This window comes from Mobula birostris, chromosome 13 (genome assembly GCF_030028105.1).
Source record: "Mobula birostris isolate sMobBir1 chromosome 13, sMobBir1.hap1, whole genome shotgun sequence".
Classification (NCBI taxonomy): Eukaryota; Metazoa; Chordata; class Chondrichthyes; order Myliobatiformes; family Myliobatidae; genus Mobula; species Mobula birostris.
In genome coordinates, this window is record NC_092382.1 from 4687757 (window position 1) to 4714674 (window position 26918).

Below are 26918 nucleotides of genomic sequence, written 5' to 3' on the forward strand. Positions count from 1 at the left end.
TGTGAGTAGCTGGAATGTGCTGTTTGGGTAATGGTAGATGCAGATACATTAGAGGCCTTGAAGAACCAGTTACACAGGCAGATTGAAGTGAAGGAAATGGAAGAATATAGACACTGTGTAGGCAAAAAAGATTAGTTTAGTTGGATGTTTATTAGTATTTTTTTTCCGAAAGCAACAGACACAGCGTGTTGGAGAAACTGAGCAGGTCAGGCGGCATCTCTGGGCAATAGTCAACTGTTGACGATTCAGGCTGAGGCCGTTCTTCAGGACTGAAATGGAAGGAGAGAAGTCAGAATAAATAATGGTGGGGGAGTGGAGGAAGTAGTACAAGGTCGCAGGCGATTGGTGAAGCAAAGATCTAGAAAGTTGATTGGTGAAAGAGATAAAGGGCTGGGGAAGGGGTAATCTGATATGAGAGGGGTAGAAACCATGGATAGAAATGAAGGGGGAGGAGCACCAGAGGGAGGTTATGGGCAGGTAAACAGATAATGGGGAATGGTGAGGGAGGGGGTGGGCAGTTACCGGAAATTCGAAAAATCGAAGTTCATGGCGACAGCTTGAAGACTGCCCAAACGGAATACAGTATGAAGTGTTGTTCCTTCAACCTGAGTCCGCCCCCATCGCGGCAGCAGAGGAGGTCATGGACTGACATGTCGGAATGGGAATGGGAAGTGGAATTAAAATGGGTGGCCACAGGGAGATCCCTCTTTTTTTGACGAAGCAGTCTCCAGTCTACGTCGGGTTTCACTGATACACAGGAGGCCACACCAGGAGCAACGGATACAGTAGATGACCCCAACGGGAGAAATACTGATTTCTCCTTCCGATGATCAAAATTTTAACCTCTCCCCTTTCCCTATTCTACACTCTGACCTTTTACTTCTTCTCACCTCCTACTAATACCCTCTGCACTCCTCCCCCCGTCACATTCTCCTGTTACCAGAGTACTGTGAGTGTTACTTTAAGAGCGCCTGAGTAAGGCGGGACTATGACGTCAGTCACAGGCTGCAGCAGCCGGCTGCGGACGAGAGAGAGAGAGAGAGAGAGAGAGAGAGAGAGAGACAGAGAGACAGAGAGACAGAGACAGAGAGACAGAGAGAGAGAGAGAGAGAGAGAGAGAGAGACAGAGAGACAGAGACAGAGACAGAGACAGACACTGACTGACTGTTGGAACTTCAGCTTGTCACTGCTATGGTTTGGAACTCTCTGATGCCCAAAAGATTGGATTGATTATCGGCACGCAGTGCACAATTGATGTGTGACTGTCTCTTCGTATAATCCATTTGTGTGGATTTCCTGGAGTAACCTGTGGTATCACTTTTGTTGGCTCTTTACCTGGAATCAGGGTGTTAAGTGAAGACGATACTCTTGTGACTGTCACCTGGTGATTTCTCTAAGTAGATTTCGGAACGATTCAACGGACAAGATCTTCAACGATTGTTATTTCACTTACCAGCGTGGAACCTGTGATTCTTCGTATCGCCTTCTCTCTGCGTACCTCTATGTGGATTACAAATCTCTCTCCCATCATCTGTTTTACTTTGCCATCTGAATCTTAAGACTTTAAGAATTGTTCCTAAACTTGATTGTTTGTAAGCCCTGGGCCCCCTTCTCCATCACTTTCTCCTATTGTCCATTCTCTTCTCCTTTCAGATTCTTTCTTCTCCAGCACTTTCCCACCCACCTGATTTTCCTTATCCCCTTCCAGAAGGCCTCTTTGCGCACCCACTACCTTTTAATTTAGGCATCTCCCCTCTTCAGTCTGAGTCCTAAAGAAGGGGCTCGGTCCGAAATGTATCTGTTTACTCTTTTCCGTAGGTACTACCTGACCTGCCGAGTTTCTCAAGAATTTTGTAAGTTTTCATTTTATAGAGGATTAACAAAGAGGTTAGAGAGTATTTGTGATAGGGAATGCAATGAAGATTCGCCAGACTGATCCCTGGAGTGGTCGGGTCATCATGTGAAGAAAGATCAAGCGCGATAAGCCTTTAATTTAGAGAACCGAGGATGAAGGAGTGAACACATTGAAATGCACAGCATCATTAGCGGTTGAACCAATGGAAAAAGGGGCTGTCCGGGACTGAGATGAAGGGAAATGTCTCCACTTCGAGGATGGTGAGTGAGTGTAAATCCCCACCACAGAAGGCAGTAAAGGTTCATGATCATCCTCACATAAAACAGAGGCCGGCAGATGTGTGGAGACCGAAGGGATCGAGGAAATGAGGATTGGACAGAAACATGTGGCTGAGATGGGAGCGCAGTCGCCATCTTGTTGATCGCTCGATGGGCTGAATGGCCACCTCCTGCTGTGTCTCACTTGGTGAAGGTAAACTTTCACTGTCCAGTGAGCCCGGGGGAATGCGATTAGAAGTTAGTGTTTGTAAACATTGGACTGATTTGATTGGAACCTGCACATTTCCTGTCTGGGTGTAAACTGTATGGTGGACTGGTATGGGGACTGAACCCATAAATCAATGCCCTAAGGAAGGAGAAAGGGAAAAGGTACGGAGGAATAATTTAAAAATGTAACTGGTGTAAATATGAAATAATGTGGAAAATGCGGCAGGTGGGTCATGCAGCGTATGAGGGGTGAGGAGCAGACTCACCGGTTTAGGAGGGAGACCTTCAGCACGTCACTCGATCCCGCTCCATTTTCTCATTTTACCGCAGATCTGCGGCATCTGCGGGTTCGTTTCTCGTGGTTGTGCATTTCAATCTTTCTTCCGTTCAGACAAGGCTATGAGATCCAGATCTCTCACGTCCTTTCGCTGTGGGTGGGCATTTTTTTTTTCTTGACTCATTTCAATGTTACGAGCTGCGGTGCATCTAATGTTCTCCAATGTACGACAGTATGTATGGGATAATTAAGCCTTTTCCATTGATCTGTGTGTCTCAAAAATGTGTACACTTTTCAAAGCTACAAACAAGGTTGTCTAATATTTCCACAAAATTAAAATGGGGGATCGGTTTACTGCTATTATTATTTTTTTTTAAATTTTTGAACGACCCTATGCTCTGTGGTCTATGCTCTGTGCTGTCCCTTCTAATCTCTTTACTCTGCCTACAAAACCCCCGCCCCGGCTCTGAAGACGCGGAGCTCACATTGCGCATGCTCAGTTTCGGATGTTGGGTGGCTGCCTTTCCGTTCTGTGTTGAAGCGGAACGTCGCGGGGAGACGGGGGAAGGATTGTTGTCTGCGAGGTTAGTACATCAAGTTCCCATCGGTGAGGATTTGAGGCCGTTCCGAGCGGGCATGTTCGAATCCCGTTAACTCACCCGAACTGGGGATCGGTCTGGGTTCCCGGAGAGAACCTGCCGGGGTCGATCCGGGCTGTGTGGCCTTCACACCGAACCGTCTGAGATGAGCCGTCGCTCAGTCCCTGCTGCTTTAGCCCGAAGAAAGGGTAAGGTGCTGATGCCGGGACTGCACTCATCCGTTGAGTTGTACCTCCATCACCCCGCGCGGTATCAGATCCAAACTTCGCCTGGTACGATGCCTGGGGTCAATAACTGTTTTAGATAATTCAGGGCACGGGAAGCGGCCATTCGGCCTGTTGTGTGCCTGCAGCCGGAGGTTAAACGGAGTAATCGCATTTGCGGGACACTGCTCCGTGTCTATGAGTAGTTTTATCTTTCGTCAGTTCAGACAGGGCAGTGAGATCGAATTTGTGACGTTCCCTCTTTTTGTGTGGGCAATTTTTTTCTTGACTCCATTCCACAGTTACGACCCGCCGAAGCGCAGCGAACATTTCCGAGTATATAACCGTTTTCATGCGATAATTAGGCCTTTTCCATTTGTCTCTTCCTCAAAAATTTGTACACTTCGGTGAAATCGCCCTCCCGAAGTTCCAGAGCTGAAGCTTAGTCTGTGTAATATTTCCACACAATTAAATGGGGAATGGTTTATTATTGTCATATACCGCCGTACAGTGAAAATCTTGTCTTGCATACCACCCACACTGATCAATACAAGAGCACCAGGCGTGATTGATAAGTTCGTGGCCTAAGATAGGAGGAGACAATTTTAGAAAACTTAGCACTTTAATTTTTCAACATAGCCCCCTCCTATTTTACACACTTAGACTGTTGGTCGTGGAGCATACGGATCTTGGACCTCCAGAAAGTGCCGACAGCATGTTTGATTGATAAGTTCGTGGCCTAGGGTAGACGGGGATGAGTTATACAGCTCTCGTTACAGGCATGTGCAGGTCAACTCTTTGAGTGATCATGCAGAAAGTTTGAAGTTAATAATTCATTTCCTTCTACCTTAGACCACACGAACTTATCAGTCACCCCTAGTATATTAGGTAAAACATTAACAGAGTTTAACAGAGCTTTATGGGTACAGAGAAAGTGTACTGCAGGTAAACATATGATGCAGATTCACATGGAGTTACATCGTACCGTGCTGAGAAATATTCAGTTGACTCATTACAATAGAATGGAAGCCGTCCTTCAGCCTGGTGGTGTGCTTTCTGTTTCCTTTCAATCTTCAATCCAATGGGTGGTTGAAATTGAGAATGTCTAGGGTTCTGGGAATCTTCGATTATGTTTCCTGATTCACTGAGGCAGCGGGAAGTATATAGAGAGTCCATGGAAAGGAGGCTAGTTTCTGTGGCGCGCTCAGCTGTGACCACAGTTATCTGCTCCTTCCTGCAGTCAAACGCAGAGCAGTAGCCGTAGGAAGTTGTGAAGTATCCGGATGGGATACTTTCTGTGGTGCGTTCAGGGGCAAAGGGTGCATGCAAACGTTCTTGTTGTTTGCTATAGCTTTGACATTTTAGGATTATATATATATAGTATGTACTATTAATTCAGTATCTGTGTAAAGCTGGAGGACCATCAGTGATTGTCATTGATCCCTTCTCCCAGCTAGTTCTATTTGACCATTCCGTGCCATTTTATTCAAAATCTGTCCAGCCTGTATCTCACCACGTCACTGATATATGTCAACCATCTTTCTTCTAAGCCTTGTCTCATTCTGAAGTATTGTACTGCATTTTTACCTCACTGAGCTTACAAGGAGCTGTGTTTTGTTCGGTTAATTGATGTTTAACATAGAAACATAGAAAATAGGTGCAGGAGTAGGCCATTCGGCCCTTCGAGCCTGCACCACCATTTATTATGATCATGGCTGATCATCCAACTCAGAACCCTGCCCCAGCCTTCCCTCCATACCCCCTGACCCCCGTAGCCACAAGAGCCATATCTAACTCCCTCTTAAATATAGCCAATGAACTGGCCTCAACTGTTTCCTGTGGCAGAGAATTCCACAGATTCACCACTCTCTGTGTGAAGAAGTTTTTCCTAATCTCGGTCCTAAAAGGCTTCCCCTCTACCCTCAAACTGTGGCCCCTCGTTCTGGACTTCCCCAACGTCGGGAACAATCTTCCTGCATCTAGCCTGTCCAATCCCTTTAGGATCTTATACGTTTCAATCAGATCCCCCCTCAATCTTCTAAATTCCAACGAGTACAAGCCCAGTTCATCCAGTCTTTCTTCATATGAAATTCCTGCCATCCCAGGAATCAATCTGGTGAACCTTCTTTGCACTCCCTCTACGGCAAGGATGTCTTTCCTCAGATTAGGGGACCAAAACTGCACACAATACTCCAGGTGTGGTCTCACCAAGGCCTTGTACAACTGCAGTAGTATCTCCCTGCTCCTGTACTCGAATCCTCTCGCTATAAATGCCAGCATACCATTCGCCTTTTTCACCGCCTGCTGTACCTGCATGCCCACTTTCAATGACTGGTGTATAACGACACCCAGGTCTCCTTGCACCTCCCTTTTTCCTAATTGGCCACCATTCAGATAATAATCTGTTTTCCTATTTTTGCCACCAAAGTGGATAACTTCACATTTATCCACATTAAATTGCATCTGCCATGAACTCACCCAACCTATCCAAGTCACCCTGCATCCTCTTAGCATCCTCCTCACAGCTAACACTGCCACCCAGCTTCATGTCATTCGCAAACTTGGAGATGCTGCATTTAATTCCCTCATCCAAGTCATTAATATATATTGTAAACAACTGGGGTCCCAGCACTGAGCCTTGCGGTACCCCACTAGTCACCGCCTGCCATTCTGAAAAGGTCCCGTTTATTCCCACTCTTTGCTTCCTGTCTGCTAACCAATTCTCCACCCACACCAATACCTTACCCCGAATACTGTGTGCTTTAAGTTTGCACACAAATCTCCTGTGTGGGACCTTGTCAAAAGCCTTCTGAAAATCCAAATATACCACATCCACTGGTTCTCCCCTATCCACTCTACTAGTTACATCCTCAAAAAATTCTATGAGATTCGTCAGACATGATTTTCCCTTCACAAATCCATGCTGACTTTGTCCGATCATTTCACCGCTTTCCAAATGTGCTGTTATCACATCCTTGATAACTGACTCCAGCAGTTTCCCCACCACCGACGTTAGGCTAACCGGTCTATAATTCCCCGGTTTCTCTCTCCCTCCTTTTTCAAAAAGTGGAGTTACATTAGCCACCCTCCAATCCTCAGGAACTAGTCCAGAATCTAATGAGTTTTGAAAAATTATCACTAATGCATCCACTATTTCTTGGGCTACTTCCTTAAGCACTCTAGGATGCAGACCATCTGGCCCTGGGGATTTATTTGCCTTCAATCCCTTCAATTTACCTAACACCACATCCCGACTAACACGTATTTCGCTCAGTTCCTCCATCTCACTGGACCCTCTGTCCCCTACTATTTCTGGAAGATTATTTATGTCCTCCTTAGTGAAGACAGAACCAAAGTAATTACTCAATTGGTCTGCCATGTCCTTGCTCCCCATAATCAATTCACCTGTTTCTGTCTGCAGGGGACCTACATTTGTCTTTACCAGTCTTTTCCTTTTTACATATCTATAAAAGCTTTTACAGTCCGTTTTTATGTTCCCTGCCAGTTTTCTCTCATAATCTTTTTTCCCTTTCCTAATTAAGCCCTTTGTCCTCCTCTGCTGAACTCTAAATTTCTCCCAGTCCTCAGGTGAGCCACTTTCTCTGGCTAATTTGTATGCTTCTTCTTTGGAATTGATACTAACCCTAATTTCTCTTGTCAGCCACGGGTGCACTACCTTCCTTGATTTATTCTTTTGCCAAACTGGGATGAACAATTGTTGTAGTTCATCCATGCAACCTTTAAATGCTTGCCATTGCATATCCACTGTCAATCCTTTAAGTGTCATTTGCCAGTCTATCTTAGCTAATTCATGTCTCATACCTTCAAAGTTACCCCTCTTTAAGTTCAGAACCTTTGTTTCTGAATTAACTATGTCACTCTCCATCTTAATGAAGAATTCCACCATATTATGGTCACTCTTACCCAAGGGGCCTCTCACGACAAGATTGCTAATTAACCCTTCCTCATTGCTCAAAACCCAGTCCAGAATAGCCTGCTCTCTAGTTGGTTCCTCGACATGTTTAATTGAACACAGCACGAGGCAGGGTAAACACAACCATTAAGTCAATAAATTCTAGTTTCACTGTTACAAAATGGCTGCAGTGCTAACTTTTGTCACAATTGAAACTCAGAGCATATTATATTGAGTTTGTTGTTTCCTTTCTCGATTATTTTTGGCGAGCCACTTCCTCCGTTTCCAGGGTAACAGCCCTGCGGAGCTGCAAGAAGTGCTGCACATTTTTATCACTCTGTGGTCACCGCTTCTTAGCGTAGAGACAGTGCCCTCAGGAGCAACTGCAACAGAATGATAGTGGGAGGAAACGATGCTGTGAGCATTGACTGTATGGGATGTATTACACAAGAGTAGGAATGAACTGAGAACTAACAAATCGGTGGGGGTGGGTCTGGCATTACACTATTCCGTTGAACAGTTTTGGGATCCCCAAACGTTTTGCAGTCAGACAATATCTGTGCAGTAAAACAGAGAGAAAGGAAAAAAGACAATGTACTTTTGCAAGAGTCTTAAAGTAAGATGGACCATCAGGTTCATTTCTCCTTAGTTTGTGAATCGGAACTGCCAGCAACACCACGGCAAATCGCTGATGCCAAAGCGTCAGTGGGCAGTGCTTGTGCAGGTTATAATATTGGGATGGAGTCTCTGAGAATGTGGAACGGACAGTATATTGGTAATTCTACAGCTGGAATTGAAATGCCTGCAGTCTGCAGTGACGCTGAAGATCGGGGCAATTGGACGTTGGTTGTGGGGAAATCACTGACTACCCCAGCCAGTGAGATGTCAGGTCTGTCAAACATTTTTTAGTTTTACAAATACATAACTATTTTGACCGAGCTCGATGACAGTAAGCGGAGGGCGATGATTGAAGATGGATTGAGCAAATAGAGGCTTGTGAGAAGTGTGATGGGTGTGTCAGTAATGATAGTGGGAGGAAAGGATGCTGTGAGCATTGACTGTATGGAATGTATTACAGCAGGGTCGGAATGAACTGATATCCAACCAATTGGTGGGGGTGGTGATTGAATTTCCACAAACCTGTTGAACAGTTTTGGGGTGTCCCAAGCATTTTGCAATTTTAATATCCGTGCGTTAAAATAGAGAGAAAATACTATTGTTGCAGGAAATGTAAAGAAAGAAGAGAAAATACTGGAGTCGCTCAGCAGATCTTCAGCATCTTGGACGGCCCCAGATCTCAAACTGGGTCTTCCGCCATTTCTCCATTCACAGATGTAGCCTGACTTCCCAATATCTTATATTTTACAATGTTACATTGAAAGCATTTCGTTCCAGCTACCCTGAGGAAGACATAGCAGCCACCGTGCTGAGCAGGATCCCACTCAGGAATAAGATAGAGAACAAATGAGCTCCAGTTAGCTGCTGGGGATAAGTGGGTGCATCCGCATCCTCTCACAATCTACAGACCGGTGAACCAGCCTGAGCCCCGGCCCAGGAAGAGCGTCGTTAGGTACCCGTTCCATCTTAATTTGTGCATCAGGGAAATCACGGCACATCGCCGGCAGCAAAGCGTCCCAGGGTAGTCTGTGCGGGTTACAACATTGGAATGGAGTCTCTGAGATTATAGAACTGGCGGTATACGGGCTCTACTCTAGGTTGGTCAGCTGGGTTGGAATTTCCTCAGATTGAAGCGAAAAGGGTGATCGGAGAGTTTGGACTTTGGTTGTGGGGAAATCACCAATTATACCAACCAGTGGAACCTAGCCTGCCAAGTATTTTGATGTTTTAGAAAGAGATAACAATTTTGACCCGGCTCGATGTCAGAGAACACAGGATGATAACTGATGATGGATTTAGTGAATGAAGGCTTGTGACGACGATGAAGCGTGTGTCGGTATTGAGATACATTACTCATGACATTGACTTGTTTATGAATGTACATGGCACGGTTAGCAAGTCTGCTACTAAGTTAGGGAGTCTTGTTGATATTGCAACATGTTATAATGCATTTCAAAGAGATGTTAGTCAGTTATGGAGATAGACTGAGAAATTGCAAATGGTTTTCAACTTGGACAAGTAAAAGATGGTGCATTTTGGACAATGAAACCATCGTGGTCCTGTTATGCTGAATGGAGGGTCACCGAGTGATGTGGAACAGAGCGAGCTGGGATTACAAGGGTAAAGTTCTCTGAAAGCGGATGTGCAAGTATAGAGGGTGGAAAAGAAGGCTTTAATCATGCTGGCCTTCATCAGTCAGGCATTGAGTTTTGGATTACAGACATTATATTGCAGTTATATAAATAGCTAGTGAGGATACACCAAGCAATCTGTACAGTTGTGTTCACCCTATTGTAGGACAGATATTATCAATCTGGAGAGGGTGCAGAAGAGATTATTGAGGATGCTACCTGGACTAGAGGGCCTAGTTATAGGGAGAGGCTGGCCGAGCTGGATCTTCATTCCACGGAGCACAGGAGAATTTGGGTGACATTGTATGTTTATAAAATCAAGAGGGAGAATGAAGTCGATAACCATCTCCTTTGTCTTGCTGACATTGGGAAAGAGGTTATGTGACTGTTTTCTCTGTCTGACATATCGTTATTGTTACTGATGAGCCTCATTGCACAGTGCCATCGGTGATTTTATTTTTCAATGTGGCTATTGGGTGTTTGGCTAAACAGACACGTGTGAGCAGAGTGTACACAATGGGCTCAGCTCACAGCCGAGTTCAGGATAATGGGAAGGGACGAGCGGTTGTGCAATCTGACTGTCTGCGGTCTGGTGGCTGGGAAGCCTAGCATCCAGTTGCGCAGTGGTGTAATTAGATGGCTGAGAAGTAATTTGTTCACCAAAGTCTGTGGGACAATGGTGTCACATGCCGAACTGAAATTCAGAAACAGCATTCTGACACAAGTGTCCCTGTTTTCTATGTGTGTCAGGCCAAGAGGAATGACAAACGTTATGGCATCTGCCCTGGAGAGATTCTGTCGGTAAGTTTATTGGTGAGTGCCCAGTGAGCAAGGATCGGAGTTTTTGATATGTGCCGTTATCAGGCGTTCAAAGCACTTAATGCTGATGGGCGTCAAGTCCACTGGGCAGTAGTCGTTTTGTTCTGAGTGTGGAGAGCTCTTTGGTACAGGGATGATGGTGGCTGATTTGAAGCATGAGGGAACAGCAGCCTGGATGAGTGAAGTGTTGGCGATGGCTGTGAAGACATCAATGCGCTGATGTGCAGACTGTATGCGAGCTCAGCCTGGATGTCTTCTGGCCCGGCACCCCTGCAGAGTCCGTATTACGTCTGCTATTACAGACATTGACTGCTCAGCTCACAGGGAGTAATTTTCGTGTCTGGTTTGTGTTGTGCCTCGAAGAATGTTTAGAGCACCAGGGAGGGAACGTTACTAGTACGGTTAAGGATATTTTCCCCTTATTTATTCTGTAAAGCCCTTGATGCCTAGCCACATACACCAGGGTTCGTTGCCCAGGGTTGGGAGTTTGATCGAAGGGACCTGAGAGTTAATCTCAATACACAGAGCGAATGAGAACCTGGAATGAGTTATCCAGTGTTTTCATCGTTGGTTATCTACATCGGGTTCAGTATTCTCTCCGTGTTTGGAAATTCCTACTTATTCTCACCTGCCTGTGAGCAGCTGGAAATTAAAAAAACACTCAAGATGCTGGAGACCTGAAATCAAATCAGAAATTGTTCAAAGCCATTCCAACACAGGGTGGTAGACCGGAAAAATTATCTTTCGACTGATTACCTGTTGAGGTTTTATTTCATTTCTAGCTTTTTAGCACATTGCTTTGGAATGATTGAAGTCTCTTGGGAAACAGAGTTGTGTGGAACTGGGAAATTGGATTGAAAACTATCAGATGGAATTTAATACAGATAAGTGAGGGGTGTTACATTTTGGCAGGGAAAACGAGGCTATGATTTACTGATTGAGTGGTAGGAGGTCTGGGATGTGGGACAAAACAAATTGACATTGGAACACAGATCCATAATTACTTTAAGGTAGCAGAAGAGTTAGACAGTGTCTTAAAGAGATCCCAGGTTGGAAGTCCCTGCTGGAGATATACAAAAGTATTGTAGTATAAATAGCATGAATGCAGGTAGGCGTTTGCCCATCAGGTCGGTTGAGGTCATGGATTTAGGGCAAAAAGTGACACATTTAAGGGGAATCTGAGGGGGAACTACTTCATTCAGAGGGTGGTGCGAATGTGGAAACAGCTCCCAGCCGAATGAGCAATGAAGGTTGAATTGTAGTATTTGAGAGATGTTTGGGTAGGTGCATGGATGAGGAAGATATAGAGGGCTATGGTCTGGGTGCAGGAGGATTGGACCACACCGAACATGGCACAGAGTGGATGGGTTAATAGTCCTGCCTGTGCTGTAAGGGCTCTCTGAATCTCAGTTGAAACATCTACACATAATCGACACCTGTTGCAGACGGATCGTATCCAACAACGTGCTTTTATTTTGGACCAGCGTCTGCGCAGCTGGAAGTTCTGCAGAGTTGGAACTAGCAGGAGATTAGCTGAATGCACCTCGACAGGGTCAATACAACCGCTGGAATTTTAGTTTCATCGTTACAAAATGGCTGAATGTTCAGTTCATCTTTGCTAGAATGAAACTCAGATCATGTCACATTGCGTGTGTTATTTCCTTTCTCGGTTACCTTTGCGAGCCACTTCCTCCGTCGCCAGGGCAACAGCTCACCAGAGCTGCAAGGAGAGTTGAACATCTTTATTGCTCTCTGGTTACTGACTCTCGGCAGAGAGAGAGTGGCCTCAGCAGCCGGTGCTGATACGAGGATGCTTTGAGCATTAACTGTGCCGGATGGATGATGTCTGTGTTGGAATGAAGAAACAACTAATGATTGTAGGGATTGCATTTGTGCAATTCTGTTCAGTGTGTCAAACATCTTATAGTCAGTCAGTGTTTTGGGCATCGAAAGAACAAAAAAATCTCCAGTGCTCAGTTTCCAGTGCTATATTTTCAATTTTATATTTAAAACACTTTGTTCCTGTTACACTACGGGGAAAGTGCCAGCTAATTGAGCTGGGCTATACTGCACTCAAGAATAAAATAATGAGCAAATGTGCTCAATGTAACTGAGTTGAAATGTAACAAAACCCTCTTTGTAACCCAAGGCCTATGTTTCCCGTCTGATCCCCGTCCAGACAAAGGATCATCAGGCTCCAGTTCTGTCATGGGTTGATGTCGGAGGGTAAATTTTAGAACTGGGATTAGCTGAGACACTGCCACATATTACCGCCAGCAAAGAGCCCTGGGAGGGTTGGTGCTTGAGATATAATCCTGCGATGGGGGCTCCAGGAATATGGAACTGGCAGTGTTTGGGCTTCGGTCTACGTTGGTGCTTTTACAGATGCGGCTGGATGTCCCTCCTTCCGCGGTGAAGCAGACGTCTCCGGGGATTGGATATTGTAGCGTGAGTTTCTGAGTGTGAGATGTGGAAACACTCTGTGTGAGATGTGGAAAAGATGTGCGAGGCTCTCGGTGTGGGCTTTGACCCACTGAGGTTGGATCCTGGGATATCACACATGTGTTCACCCAGATAAAAAGAATCAGGGGATCAAGTTGTCCGGGTTTATGAGATGTTGAGCGAGTATTTCTGTTCTGTGCTCAGATGTTTGGTTCTGAAGTTCCTTTGGACACAAAGCAGAGAATGAGTTCACATTCCATCCCTCAAAGGGAGTGGCTGTGATTAAATGCACTGTTTTGTGTTTGCACCAGTAAAAATAGACCGTGGTTTCAGAATTCAATTCACATTTGCAAATTACCCCTCACTGTCACCTGTCTATCTGCTGGTGGGTGTCAAAGAGAAACTCAAGATGCTGAAGATAGAACAGAAAATGGAACAGTACATCACAGGAACAGGTGCATCCGCCACAATGGTGTGCCAAACCAGATAAAAAGTAAATCAACCCCCCCCCAAAAAAAATAATGACACCTACCTACACAATGTCAATATCCTCTCAATCTTCCTCACACCCATGTGCCTACCTAAACATCTCTTAATAGCTTCCAATGTGTTGGCTTCCACCACCATAACAGACAGCGGATTCCAGGCATCCACACCTCTCTGAGTAGAACAACTTACCCTAACATTTCCTTTGCAACTACTCCCTCACACCTTCATTGCATGTCCTCTGGTATTAGACATTTCTAAACAGTGAAACAATACTCCCCGTCTACTCTATCTATGTCTTTCATAATCTTATAAACCTCCATCCGATCTTCCCTCAGTCCCTACCACTCCATGGAGAACAACCCAAGATTTTCCACTAAAAACTGGATGATGTTTGAATCCATTCTGATGAAAGGTTTGGAAACCAAATTGCTAACTTTTTTCCTCTCCCCACAGCTGTTCCTTACCTGCTGAGTGTTTCTCGTGATTCCAGTTTCTGTGTGTTACATTCACCCTGGAACATTTTAAATCTCCTGCGAATGGACCAGTGTCCCAGCACTCGTTTCGTGAGAGTTGATAGGAGAGTAAAGAAACCAGAGCTTTTCCCAGTACATTGTCCTGGGGCCAATCCTCCTGTTTTCCTGGAAATGTATTCAGTAACGTTGTTGCTACCAAGGTTCACAAGAATAATCTGAGCAATGATAGGCTTTATGTAGGCGGAGCTTTTGATGACCCCGGGCCTGCTGTTCAGTGGAGTTCAGAGGGATGGTGGTTGGGGTTTGGTGGTGGTGGTGGGGGGGTGGAAGTTAGGGCCAGGGGTGATTATTTACACCAACTGAATAACAGCAAGTCTGGATGCAGTGGGAATGGAGAGGGTGTCTTGATTAGACGGAGAGTCTGGGATCTGAGAGTGCTGCCTCAGAATAAACAGACTTCACTTTAAAACTGAGACGAGAGAAATTACTTCAGCCAAAGGTTGGTTCATCTGTAGAATTTGATGCCACAGAGGGTGGTGGAGGCTATCGTTCGGTATATTCATGTTCTGGATTGCTAAATAGGTTAAATATTATTGCAGGGAAGCAAGAATATGGTTTTGGAAAAAGAATCCTCCATGATTGATTATGGAGCAGACTGGAATGACCGAATCACCTAATTCTACTCCTATGTATTATAACTTGTATCTTATAACATGACTGAACGATGACTTCTTTGTATCCCATCACAAACAAGAGAAGATCTTCAGATGCTGGAAATTCAAGCAACACACACAGCAGACCAGGCAGCATTTATGGAAGAGAGTAGAGTCAACGTGCACATGTTGCCTGGTCTGATGGGTTCCTGTAGAATTTTCTGTCTGTTCTTTTGTATCCAAGACAGGCTATGTAAAGTGTAAGGGACAGTTCCAGATTTCTTCACTCAGATCATGATATCTGTATACAAGATTTAAATTTCAGGTTAATGCTTTGTTCTCGTTTGTGTTAGTAACATATTTCATTATCTGTCTGGTTAAATTTAGACCTGCGGTGAGAGGTTTATTGGAAGAAAAGCCCACGACTGGAAGCGAACCACAACTGAAGATGAGGGAACAGCAAGAATTGAACCAGCCCGAGGACTGAGAGCATCAACTGGAGAGAACCCTTCTGACTCGAAGTTTCCATTAATTCAGCCAGGAGAAAGTTTGGTGAGTCTCATTTACTCTAACATTGGTCCTTTAGACATTGCACTTCTGTACCAAGGAAAATAGGAAATAGCTGGAATGAGACTAAATAAACCTAGATGTGCCAGTTATGTCAGTTGCAATCATTCCAGATCTGCTAATATGCCGTCGGCATCAGCTCTGTGAAGCCACGCACATTCCCTCATATTGTTTGCTCATTTCAAACTTGTCACTTCCGATTTTTCCTTGCTTTGTCTGTGAAATGCGTTTAGAATTTCTTCCCTCTATTAGACGCCGCAGTTGTTTCCTGCTGTAGTGATAACAGAAATGTGGAATTACCATGACTACTACTACATCGACTCAGGCCCAGGGGGCCGGCGTCAGGCACGATGACAGACTCCCCACTGCTCCGTCTGCCTCATCAGTGTGTTCAGTTCACCTACATTAGCCGTGCCGCTGTCTTCTAGGACCGTGTTGACCATAGTCTTGAGAGGGCGCCCAGGGTTCATCCTCCCATGTTTCAGCTCCCATATGATGACTAGGCTGGCAGGTAGCTCGGGGTGTCGTACCATGAACTGCAGCAACATGTCATTAATTCCCCCGTCTATTGCAAGCTGCAATGATATACTTGCCCTCGAGTATATCGTCGTGCAAGCCTCTGCTAAGAGCAAACCCTCTTGAAGCCAAATGTCCCAGCACCACATTTCATTCAGTCCTAACTAGCAACAGCCAACCAATAAATAATACTTACATACCCTGGCGTCATAAACTATTTTTTTTTACCAATAAATTGTCAGAATCTGTGCTCAAGCAGACGTAGGTTTTGCAATGTTCCCATCTGACCCTGTAGCAAAGACACAGGTTCCATCTGACTTGAGATGAACGAATGTCCACGCAGCCAGGACTGCTACAGCTGCCGGAGTCGGTTTAAACTCAGTCGTTGAGGGATGGGAAGCAGCCTGTTGAGTCAGATGATGAAGCCGTTGATATTAAGGAAGATGCAATGTTCAGAGAGACTGCGGAAGGATTAGCTGTGGATAGGGCATCATGTAATGAAAAGCAGCATCAGTTTCCCCTCCCCCCTCCCCCGACTCCCCTTCTCACTCTCCTGTTTTTTTTACCAGTATTAATCACGGGAGTCAGGAACTCTTTCTGCTCACAGACCAGTGAAAGTAAAGCCTTTGATTCCATTCAGAGCCCAGTTTCTTTATAAAGAGTGGTGTTGAAGTGTTTTCCAGATGAACATGGGGGAATGTGTAACGGAAGTTTGAATCAGATCAGCAGCAGCTTCGGAAAGCTGAGTGGTCCACTTATGCATTTGGTGCGTTGATTAGAAAAGTTCTGACAGTTTAATTAGTGTAAGCCAATATAACTTCTGCATATTAATTATATTGTGGAACTGAATAGAAACACTACATTGATTAGGTATATACATGGATATTTATGAGTTAGTGTTGTACCGCAGCGGGTTGCGGATCGACCATGACTCATTCGGTGAGCTGGCCAGCACGGTACGGGACCGAGGGCCAGGCTCCCGCGGTCTCTGTTACTGACTCGACAGTCTCCCCATCTACCGCGTGCTCCAGCTCACCACCCCTCCCACTGCCCACGCGCGCCCTCTGGCGGAGCGCCGTCACCCTCGCGCTCCCGTGCTGACGCTGCGCGTGCCCGGTATCTCCCGTGAAGTGACGTGAGATTTACTTGTCTCTCATTGGTGACAGCAAATGCCAATTTAGCATACCAACCAATGGGAATATGGGGTTTGTCATTAAGGAGTTCCCTCTCTAGACCCCGCCACTTGTTTCCTAAACTGACTCTTGGGAAAGATCCAACAAGCTTGTTGCTTCAATGCCGCTCTTCCTCGCCATGGAGTTAGAGGAGCTGCAAGGGTGACGGATTGAAGAGGGAGAACAGGGGGTTTATCTCCTCTGAAGTGGCGAGGACGAAGGCTTCAATACATTTGTAGCGGACACCGGTAAAGTGTTGACCAGCAAGTGCAGTGTGCAGGGGGTGGGGGGGGGGGATATTGAGAGCAAGTCACGATCTTTCTCTATGACACAACGGGCTGCAGGGACTCAGTGGCTGCCTTTTGTTTGAGCTGGCTGGGTTTAAACAGCGGAGTAAACAGACCCACCTTGGGCCAGCAGCCTGTCCCAGTAACACTCACAACACGACTGTCCCAGTGGGCGCTGTGGGGACAGATGTTTGGAGTATGGTTTCTCCCTGTCTGCATCAGCAATTTATCTGAGGGACAAAATGCAACATTTACAAGTCTGTTATTGACTGAAAACATTTGTATTTATTCCGTATTTTGCTTATGATACAATCATTGTCCAACTTATGTTCCGTTAATCGTCATTCAAAACATACATGAAAACCCATGAATACAGCCAAATACAGCAGCGTTACTGCACACCGAGTCTTCTTGTTGGAAACTGCCTCGGTAAGATCCCTCGAGGGCATAGCCATTGTCTGAGTAATATTATCTATCCATCGTAGTGTCTGTCATCCTCTCCTTCTTGTTTTGCCTAACATGAGAGTCTTCTCCAAGGAATCCTGTCTTCTCATGATGTGGCCAAAATATTTCATCTTCTCAAGCCTCCTAGTGAGCAGTCTGGCAGTGTTTCTTCAAGTATTGACTTGTTGGATCTTCTGGCTGTCCAACGAACTCTTCACACTTTTCTCCAGCATCCAAGTTGAAAGCGTCGATTCTTTTGTGTTCAGTCCAGCTCTCACAGCCACACATCACAACTAGAAATACCATAGACTTGACTCTACGGACTTCGGAGACAATGTTATGTGTCTGCGTTTCAGTATTTTTTCTAAATTCCCATCGCTGCCCTCCCCAGGAGTAAGCACCGATTAATTTTCTAGCTGCATTTTCCATGTATAGAAACTGTTGAGCTGAGGAAGACAAAATCCATCACTGCTTCCACTTCCTTTCCACTTAATACGACGGAGTTAATAGGACTGCCTGGTTTTCTTAATATTGAGCAAGGAGCCAGCTTTCTTCTTTCACTTTCATTCGAAGCTTCCTCAGATCCTCCTCACTTTCAGCCATTAGAACAGTATCACCTGCATATCTGAAGTTGTTTATCTTTTGTCTGGTAATTTTGATTCCAACATTTTGAGTCCTCTGGACCAACATTCCTCATGATGTGTTCAGCATATAGATCAAATAAGTAGGGTGACAGAATGCAGCCTTGTCATACTCCTTTCCCAATCTTGAACCAGTTTGTTGTTCCGTGGTCAGTTCTGTTGCTTCTTGATCTCCGTACAAGTTTCTCATAAGGCAGATCAGATGCCCAGGTATCCTCATTTCTTTAAGGATTTGCCATAGTTTATTATGGTCCACACTGTTGAAGGTTTTAGATTCATCATTAAAACATAGATAAATACTTTTCTGGAATTCTCCTGATTTCTCTATTATCCAGCATGTGTTAGCAATTTTGTCTCTGGTCCCTCTGCCTTTTCGAAAACCAACTTGTACATCTGGTTGTTCTCGTTCCATACGTTGCTGTAGTCTTGCTTGCGTGATCTTTAGTGTCACCTTGCCACCGTGTGAAATTGCTCGGTAATTTGAACAATCCTTTACATTGACCTTCTTGGGAATTGGGATATAAACTTTTATTTTCCAGTCTAAAGGCCATTGTTAGGATTATCAGATCTGCTGGCAAATTGCATACAACACTTTTACAGCAACATCTTTTAAAGTTTTAAACAATTCAACTGGACCCCTGTCACATCCTGCAGCCTTTTTATTGGCGTAAATACGAGGAATTCTGCAGATGCTGGAAATTCAAGCAACAGACATCAAAGTTGCTGGTCCTGACGAAGGGTCTCGGCTGTACCTCTTCCTAGAGATGCTGACTGGCCTGCTGCGTTCACCAGCAACTGTGATGTTTGTTGCCTTTTTATTGGCAATGTTTTCTATCACCCATTTGACTTCACTTTCCAGAATGTCTGGCTCTAGATTGTCGAGGGAGTCATTGCTGGTGTCTTCGCTGTTGGGATATTTTCTGTACAATTCTTCTGTGTATTCCTGCCATTTCTTTTTGACATTTTCTGGTTCTGTAAGGGCCTCCCCTTCTTTGCCTTTTACTATACTTATTTTTGCATGAAATGTTCCTTTGATTTCTCTAATCTTCTTGAATAGATCTCTTGTTTTTCCAGTTCTTTGGTTTCTTCATCTTCTTTGCATCAGTCTGTTAAGTAAGTTTTCTTATCTCTCCTTTGTCTTCTTGAACGTTGTGTTCATTTGGAGGTATTTGTTCCAATGTCCTTCACTTCTCTTCGCTGCTCAGCTTTCGCAGAAATCCATTTAGCTTTCCTGGTCTTCTTTTTGTTTGCAATGCTCTTCTGGCTTCTCTCTACCAGCTTCACTGCATATTCTTGAGGGATGCTATCAACATCAAACCTTACTTTACCTTGGTTTTCCTGGTGCTCTGCAGTTTCATTTTGAATATTGCATTGAATATTGGTCTGAGATTGTCGCAGAACGGGGGCATTGTGGAGTATGGGTGCACTGTTCGCTCAATACGGCAACATGGGGTAGTGAAGATGTGTTTACCACGTCGTCCTTCAACAGTCAGGGTACTGAGTGCTGGATTTGGGAAATTATTTTATTTATTTTTTTATTGAGATACAGTGAGCCGCGCTGCCCATTAGGTCCCCCGAGATCATCTGGAGGAAACCCATGTGATCACAGTGAGAACCTGCAAACTCTTACAGGCAGCGGTGGGAATTGCAACTGGGTCATTCAAACTGTAAAGACATGTGTTAACCACTATGGGACCGTTGTATCAGTCGTTGGTGAGACTGTGTTTGTGGTACAAAGTATAGTTCTTGCCGCTATATGTTTCAAAAGGCTTGGGTAAAGTGGAAAGAGTGCAGAGACGATTTGCGAGTCTGTTGTCAGGGCCAGAAGGCCTCAGTTCTGGGGAGAGGATGACCACTCTGTTTTTACTCCCTGGAAAGTAGGAGACTGAGCAGCAATCTTACAGAAGTGTTTTAAATTTGAAGGGCAGAGTAAAGCATGGTTTATACTTCTGCATTAACTGGACGCTGTAACCTACGCAAGTGGTCTACGCGCATTTTGAGCATTTATACTTGTGCGTTGGTGTATCTGTGCAGCTCGGCAATTCCCGCACGTCACGCATGTGCACTCATCCGCCCACACAAGGCTTCATGGTCATGGTAGTGTCAGGGTAAACAAGACGCGAGCGTCTTTTTTCGTGCGAAATGTGTCCTCCATAATTTAGAACCATAGAAACCATAGAAACTACAGCACAGAAACAGGCCTTTTGGCCCTTCTTGGCTGTGCCAAACCATTTTCTGCCTAGTCCCACTGACCCGCACACGGACCATATCCCTCCATACACCTCCCATCCATGTATCTGTCCAATTTATTCTTAAATGTTAAAAAAAGAACCCACATTTACCACCTCGTCTGGCAGCTCATTCCATACTCCCACCACTCTCTGTGTGAAGAAGCCCCCTCTAATGTTCCCTTTAAACTATCACCCCCCACCCTTAACCCATGTCCTCTGGTTTCTTTCTCCCCTTGCCTCAGTGGAAAAAGCCTGCTTGCATTCACTCTATCTATACCCATCATAATTTTATGTACCTCTATCAAATCTCCCCTCATTCTTCTACGCTCCAGGGAATAAAGTCCTAACCTATTCAACCTTTCTCTGTAACTGAGTTTCTCAAGTCACGGCAACATCCTTGTAAACCTTCTCTGCACTCTTTCAACCTTATTACTATCCTTCCTGTAATTAGGTGACCAAAATGGAACACAATACTTCAGATTCGGCCTCACCAATGCCTTATACAACCTCATCATAACATTCCAGCTCTTATACTCAGTACTTTGATTAATAATGATTAATAAAGGCCAATGTACCAAAAGCTCTCTTTATGACCCTATCAACCTGTGATGTCACGTTTAGGGAATTTTGTATCTGTATTCCCAGATCCCTCTGTTCCACTGCACTCCTCAGTGCCTTACCATTAACCCTGTATGTTCTACCTTGGTTTGTCCTTCCAACGTGCAATACCTCACACTTGTCTGTATTAAACTCCATCTGCCATTTTTCAGCCCATTTTTTCAGCTGGTCCAAGTCCCTCTGCAGGCTCTGAAAACCTTCCTCACTGTCTACTACACCTCCAATCTTTGTATCATCAGCAAACTTGCTGATCCAATTTACCACATTATCATCCAAGATCATTGATATAGATGACAAATAACAATGGACCCAGCACTGATCCCTGTGGCACACCACTAGTCACAGGCCTCCACTCTGAGAAGCAATTCTCTACCACCACTCTCTGTCTTCTTCCATCGAGCCAATGTCTAATCCAATTTACCAACTCTCCATGTATACCTAGCAACTGAATTTTCCTAACTAACCTCCCATGCGAGACCTTGTCAAAGGCCTTACTGAAGTCCATGTAGACAAGATCCACTGTCTTCCCTTCATCCACTTTCCTGGTAACCTCCTCGAAAAACTCCAATAGATTGGTCGAACATGACCTAACATGCACAAAGCCATGTTGACTCTCCCTAATAAGCCCCTGTCTATCCAAAAGCTTGTAGATTCTGTCTCTTAATACTCCCTCCAATAACTTATCTACTACCAACGTTAAATTTACCGGACTATAATTTCCCGGATTACTTTTCGATCCTTTTTCAAACAACGGAACAACCTGAGCCACTCTCCAATCCTCCGGCATCTCAACTGTAGACACTGACATTTTAAATATTTCTGCCAGGGCCCCTGCAATTTCAACACTAGTCTCCTTCAAGGTCCGAGGGAACACCCTGTCAGGTCCCAGAGATTTATCTACTTTAATTTTCCTCAAGACAGCAAGGACCTCCTCCTTTTCGATCTGTACAGTTTCCATGATCTCACTACTTGTTTCCCTTAATTCCATAGACTTCATGCCAGTTTCCTTAGTAAATACAGATGCAGAAAAATCTATTTAAGATCTTTCCCATTTCCTTTGGTTCCGCACATAGCCGACCACTCTGATCTTCAAGAAGACCAATTTTATACCTTACAATCCTTTTGCTCTTAATATACCCTGTAAAAGCTCTTTGGATTATCCTTCACTTTGACTGCCAAGGCAACCTCATGCCTTCTTTTAGCCCTCCTGGTTTCCTTCTTAAGTATTTTCTTGCACTTCTTATACTCCTCAAGCACCTTATTTACTCCCTGCTTCCTATACATTTCATACAACTCCCTCTTCTTCTTTATCAGAGTTGTAATATCCCTTGAGAACCAAGGTTCCTTATTCCTATTCAATTTGCCTTTAATCCTGACAGGAACATACAAACTCTGCACTCTCAAAATTTCTTCTTTGAAGGCTTCCCACCGACCGATCACATCCTTCCCAGAGAGCAACCTGTCCAATTTCGGAGGTCTGTAAGGCTTTATGGAAAGCATTACAACCAGAGTTCCTTCCCTGCCCTTCAGTCGCCCAATGGGAAGCTATTGCAGCGTAGAATGACATGCGATACAATGAAGCGGACCGATCACAGTTGTTGCGTTCTGCGTTGCCGCGACGCGCGATTGAATTTTGTGAGAGGTGCGCGTCGCAGCAATGCAAGCTGTCGCGTGGGGGTCCTTATCAAATTTGCGTAGGGTTTGCGGTGACGCAGAGCTTACGGCGACGCGTTGACGCAGAGTATAAACCAGGCTTAACTGACTCACTCTTTTATTTGTGTAATTCAGATCATCGCCAGCAGGTGGTGCTTTCTTCCACCCAGACGGCGGACAAGCAGCCGACAATCAACCAACGTCGTTCAGAGTCAGAATGTACACAGGTATGTTCACTGGGCTCTCTGTCATTAAAACTCTGTCATCATTGTACACGTGTAGTCAAATCATCAATAGTTCAGAGGAATAAACTTGGGCGCTAAAGGGGCACAGCAAAACGTGCCATTAAACGGGGTCATTGACCCTACCGGTAAAGCGACCTTGAGCACTGGAACAATGCAGCAGGTCCAGCGCAGGGACCTACAACGGGAATGGTCGAATCACTCCGCTCACCGTGCAGATCTTCACCTGAGTGAAAAGGGAAGGAGCTCCTGAATAAGGTGGGTGTGGTTGAAACTCAGACAGGAATACAGCACCGGGCAATGTATCTGACCAGGGAACAGACAGAATTTCCATCAGTATTTGGTACATCCTGATGTGGGAAATGCCTTCAACAGCCAGTGAGAGAAACAGATGCTGTTTTCTGTTTGGAAGGCCAGTGGTGAATTCTCCCCGGATTTCCGGGTTGTTGCTCAATGGAGCTGAGGGGAGTTCTCGGTGTGTTTTCTGTGGCCGAGTTAAGGAGCGTTATATTGTGGGAGAACGGGCTGGGTGCGGGAGACAGTGACAGAGAAATTTTAAACAGGGAATCTGAGTGGGCTACAGAGGCATTGAATGTCCTTGGTGAATAGGATTAAAGTAAAACAAGAGGGTAAGTAGTGAGGGCAACACACAAAATGGTGGAGGAGCTCACAGGTCAGGCAGCACCTATCGAGGGAAAGGAACAATCGACGTTTCGGTTTGAGGAATCTTCAGCGGAGACTTTGTACATTGATTTCAGTGTTGTCTTGGCCACATCAAATAGAGCAGGAATGGAGGAGCATTCTTCTGGGTGAAGGTCTGTGACCAGTAATCTCCGCAAGGCTACTGGCTCGCTATGTGTCATGTGTGATGTAAATAACTTAATAATAAACTATGTATTACTCAAAATGATTAAATAGAAAGAATCACGTAGGTGGATTGGTTCGTCGATTAACCAACTCGGCGGAGTTGTGTAAATTTGGGACTGTTGTCAAAATGTTCAGCATCCAATGAGAAATATGAACAGAAAGTCACCGAGTACAGTTAATTCGGGCAAATGTGAGGAGTTGCACCTTGGGAGATCAAGTTTGCTAGCGATGTGCACAGTGAATGCTGGGACCGTTAGGAAGGCTGATGAGTGGATGGGTCTTGTGATGGATGGGCATAGCTCCCTGAAAGTGGGAACACAATTGGCAGCGTGCTAACGATGAGTTGATGTGTGAGTACGTAATTTTTAAAGTTGTGCTGTAACTGGATGAACTGTGGTTAAGAGACAATCTCAGTATTGTGCACAAATCTGGTAGCCATATCATGAGAATGATGTAGAGGCTCTGGCGAGGGTGCAGGTGAGTTTCACCCTGATTACAGAATATTGGCTTCTGGGAGAGGTCGATCAAGCTTGGATTCCTTTCTCTGGAGCGTCGGAGTCTGAGACCGCTATCTCAGAGAATTCATAAATTTATGAGGGGCAAAGCAAAGTTCGATAGTCCATGACTTGGTGCAAATATCAAGCACTGGAGTGAATAGGTTCAAGGTTAGAGGGTAAAGTTTAAAGGGGATTTAGGATGCATGTTTTCCACAGAGAGTAATCGGTGTCTGGAATGAGCTGCCGAGGGAGGGACTGGAAACAGATACTCAGCAGCATCTGAGAGGGTTTGAACTCATGAGTAGGCCGGGAACGGAGGGATATTGACCATGTTCCTGAAGATGGGATTGGTTTAAATTGGCATCGTGTCCGCATACACATGGTACACTCTACTATTTTATGCTCTGTGACTGACTACAGATCTGAACTCCGCAATCTCCGCCTTCCTGTCAAATTGTGAGGATCACCAACTGTTCCTGTTGACGAGATTCTACATGGAGCGACTGGAGCAGGCGATTGAGGAGGGTGTGGAGGGAGTCAGCTTCATGTTAATGGGCGAGGATCACTTCACCGGGCCAGAGTATCACGTAAGTGGTAGGAACATAGACTGAGTTTAGATTCTACTGAATCTATCACAGACTGACAGAACCAGTGTAATGTTACCTCTGGGCTATGAAAGTCCTGCAATGCTTGTGGTGAGCATCAAGAACAGAGTTTTTGTTTGCAGAAACCAACCCAGGCCTCTGTTAATATTACTGAACACATTCATTTTTAGACAGGTTAGGATACAGACAATGATTGACAGGTGAATTTGGTGACGTGACACTTGATGGACATTGCAAGTGGACAGAGAACCACTGACATCACATCATGTTCCCAATGCTCGACCTTAATGGCCATTCAGCAGACTCTCTTGATTACTCCCGGGTTTCCCACAAATCAAATATATATTAACTTATTTCTCAGCTCATTTCTCGAGTCTACCTTCAACTCCATCATCAATTGAACAGGCAGGACTGAATATCGTCTCTCTTTTCAACTACTGACCCTCTTTCATTTGATCAAATATTCCAACAATCCTCATGGTTCAGTTACCTTCTGTTCCTTGTCACTGTTCCATGTTGAGTTTGTAATTACCACAGTTCCTGTTAGCACTAGGAACTGCAAAATAATATCACTGAAAATCGTCCAAGCATCTGCAGATAACACAGAATTACCAAGAAATGTCTTTCCAATGGTCCTCCTGTTACTGGGACACATTCACCTATTGCTCACCAGACTGAATTTTAGTGAAGAGCCACATATTATCCCCAACGCTAACATTCCACATGCGACAGCTGACAATTTCAATCCAACCTTCCCTCTCTGTATTACTACCATTTGACTTTGGTCTCTCTGACACGCACAAAAGTCCTGTAATTACTGTCTGCTCCTCACTGCTCGTTCCCAGCTGTAGGCTGACACTGGACTCATCATGGAGCCGGGCAGTTAATTGTGAACCTGCTGCGGTCACCAGAGATTCCCCCTGGGAAAATCAACAGTGACTCTGTCATAGTTTGACTTAGCCATAGTCATCGAACTCTACAGTACAGCAACAGGCTCTTCGGCCCATCAGGTCCACACTGACCTATTATATGCCTAGTTGCATTGATCTGCACACCGACAAGAGACATCCATGCCACTTTCATTCATGTACTTAAAGTAAATTGTTTTTAAATGATCAAATCGAATGCACATGTACCACTTCCGATGGCCGCTCGTTCCATACTCTCACCAGCCTCTGAGTGAAGAAGTTCTCCCTCAAATTTCCTTTCATCTTTCATCCTTAATCTATGGCCTCTAATTCCAGTCTCACCCAACCTCAGTAACAGATGCCTATTTGCATCTACTCTATCTATACCTTTTATAAACTTTTATACCTCTATCACATCTCTCCTCGTCCTCCTACACCCTATGGCAGTCCTAACCTATTCAAACTTTCCCTCTACCTCAGGCCCTCAAGTCCTGACAACACCTTGTAATTTTTTCTGCACTCGTTCAATCTTATTGATATCCTTCCGAGAGGTAGGTGGGCTGCGTGCAGGTCGGTGGGACTAGGTGAGATTAAGCTTTCGTCACGGACTAGAAGGGCTGAGAAGGCCTGTTTCCGTGCTGTAATTGTCATCTGGTTATATGGTTACATTGCTCCCAATTAGCCTCTGCAACATGAATTTCAACATAATATCCCAACTTCTGTATTCGATATTTTGATTTAAGAAGGCCCATATCCTAAACGTTTTATCAGGACATCTACCTTTGACAACACTTTTAAGCAATTTTGGATCTGTATTCCCTGATATCTTGGTTTTACCGCACCGCTCATTGCCAAACCACTCAATGTCTTAATGCTATCCTAGTTTGTCCTCAAATAGTGCAACACCTCACACTTGTCTTCATTAAATTCTATCTGCCGATCTCCACTCCACCTTCTTCCAGCTGTTTCAGGTCCCGCTGCAAACTCTGATAAACTTCCTCGCCGTTACTACCTAGATGTTATCCACAGATTTACTGACTCAGTTTACCACATTATCATCCAGATCCATGAAGCACACCACTAGTCATAGACCTCCAGTCAGAGAATCTCTACTGCCTCTTTTAGATTCTCTCACGAATCCAATATCTAAACTAACTTACTACCATGTCATGAATGCCAAGCGACTTAACCTTATTAACCAGGCTCCCATGAG

The 26918-nt window shown here is 44.8% G+C and overlaps 1 protein-coding gene across 1 annotated transcript in view; it reads left to right on the top strand.

The window, feature by feature from the left end:
* Window positions 1–3140: 3140 nt before the first annotated feature.
* LOC140208258 (NACHT, LRR and PYD domains-containing protein 3-like) overlaps window positions 3141–26918 on the top strand; it is a 36374-nt gene continuing 12596 nt past the window's right edge. Inside the window, exons 1-4 of the mRNA XM_072276822.1 lie at window positions 3141–3404; window positions 14845–15009; window positions 22722–22813; window positions 24613–24779. Of these exons, the coding sequence (XP_072132923.1) occupies window positions 22804–22813; window positions 24613–24779 (177 nt within the window). The 5' untranslated portion in view covers window positions 3141–3404; window positions 14845–15009; window positions 22722–22803. The remainder of the gene's footprint in view (window positions 3405–14844; window positions 15010–22721; window positions 22814–24612; window positions 24780–26918) is intronic.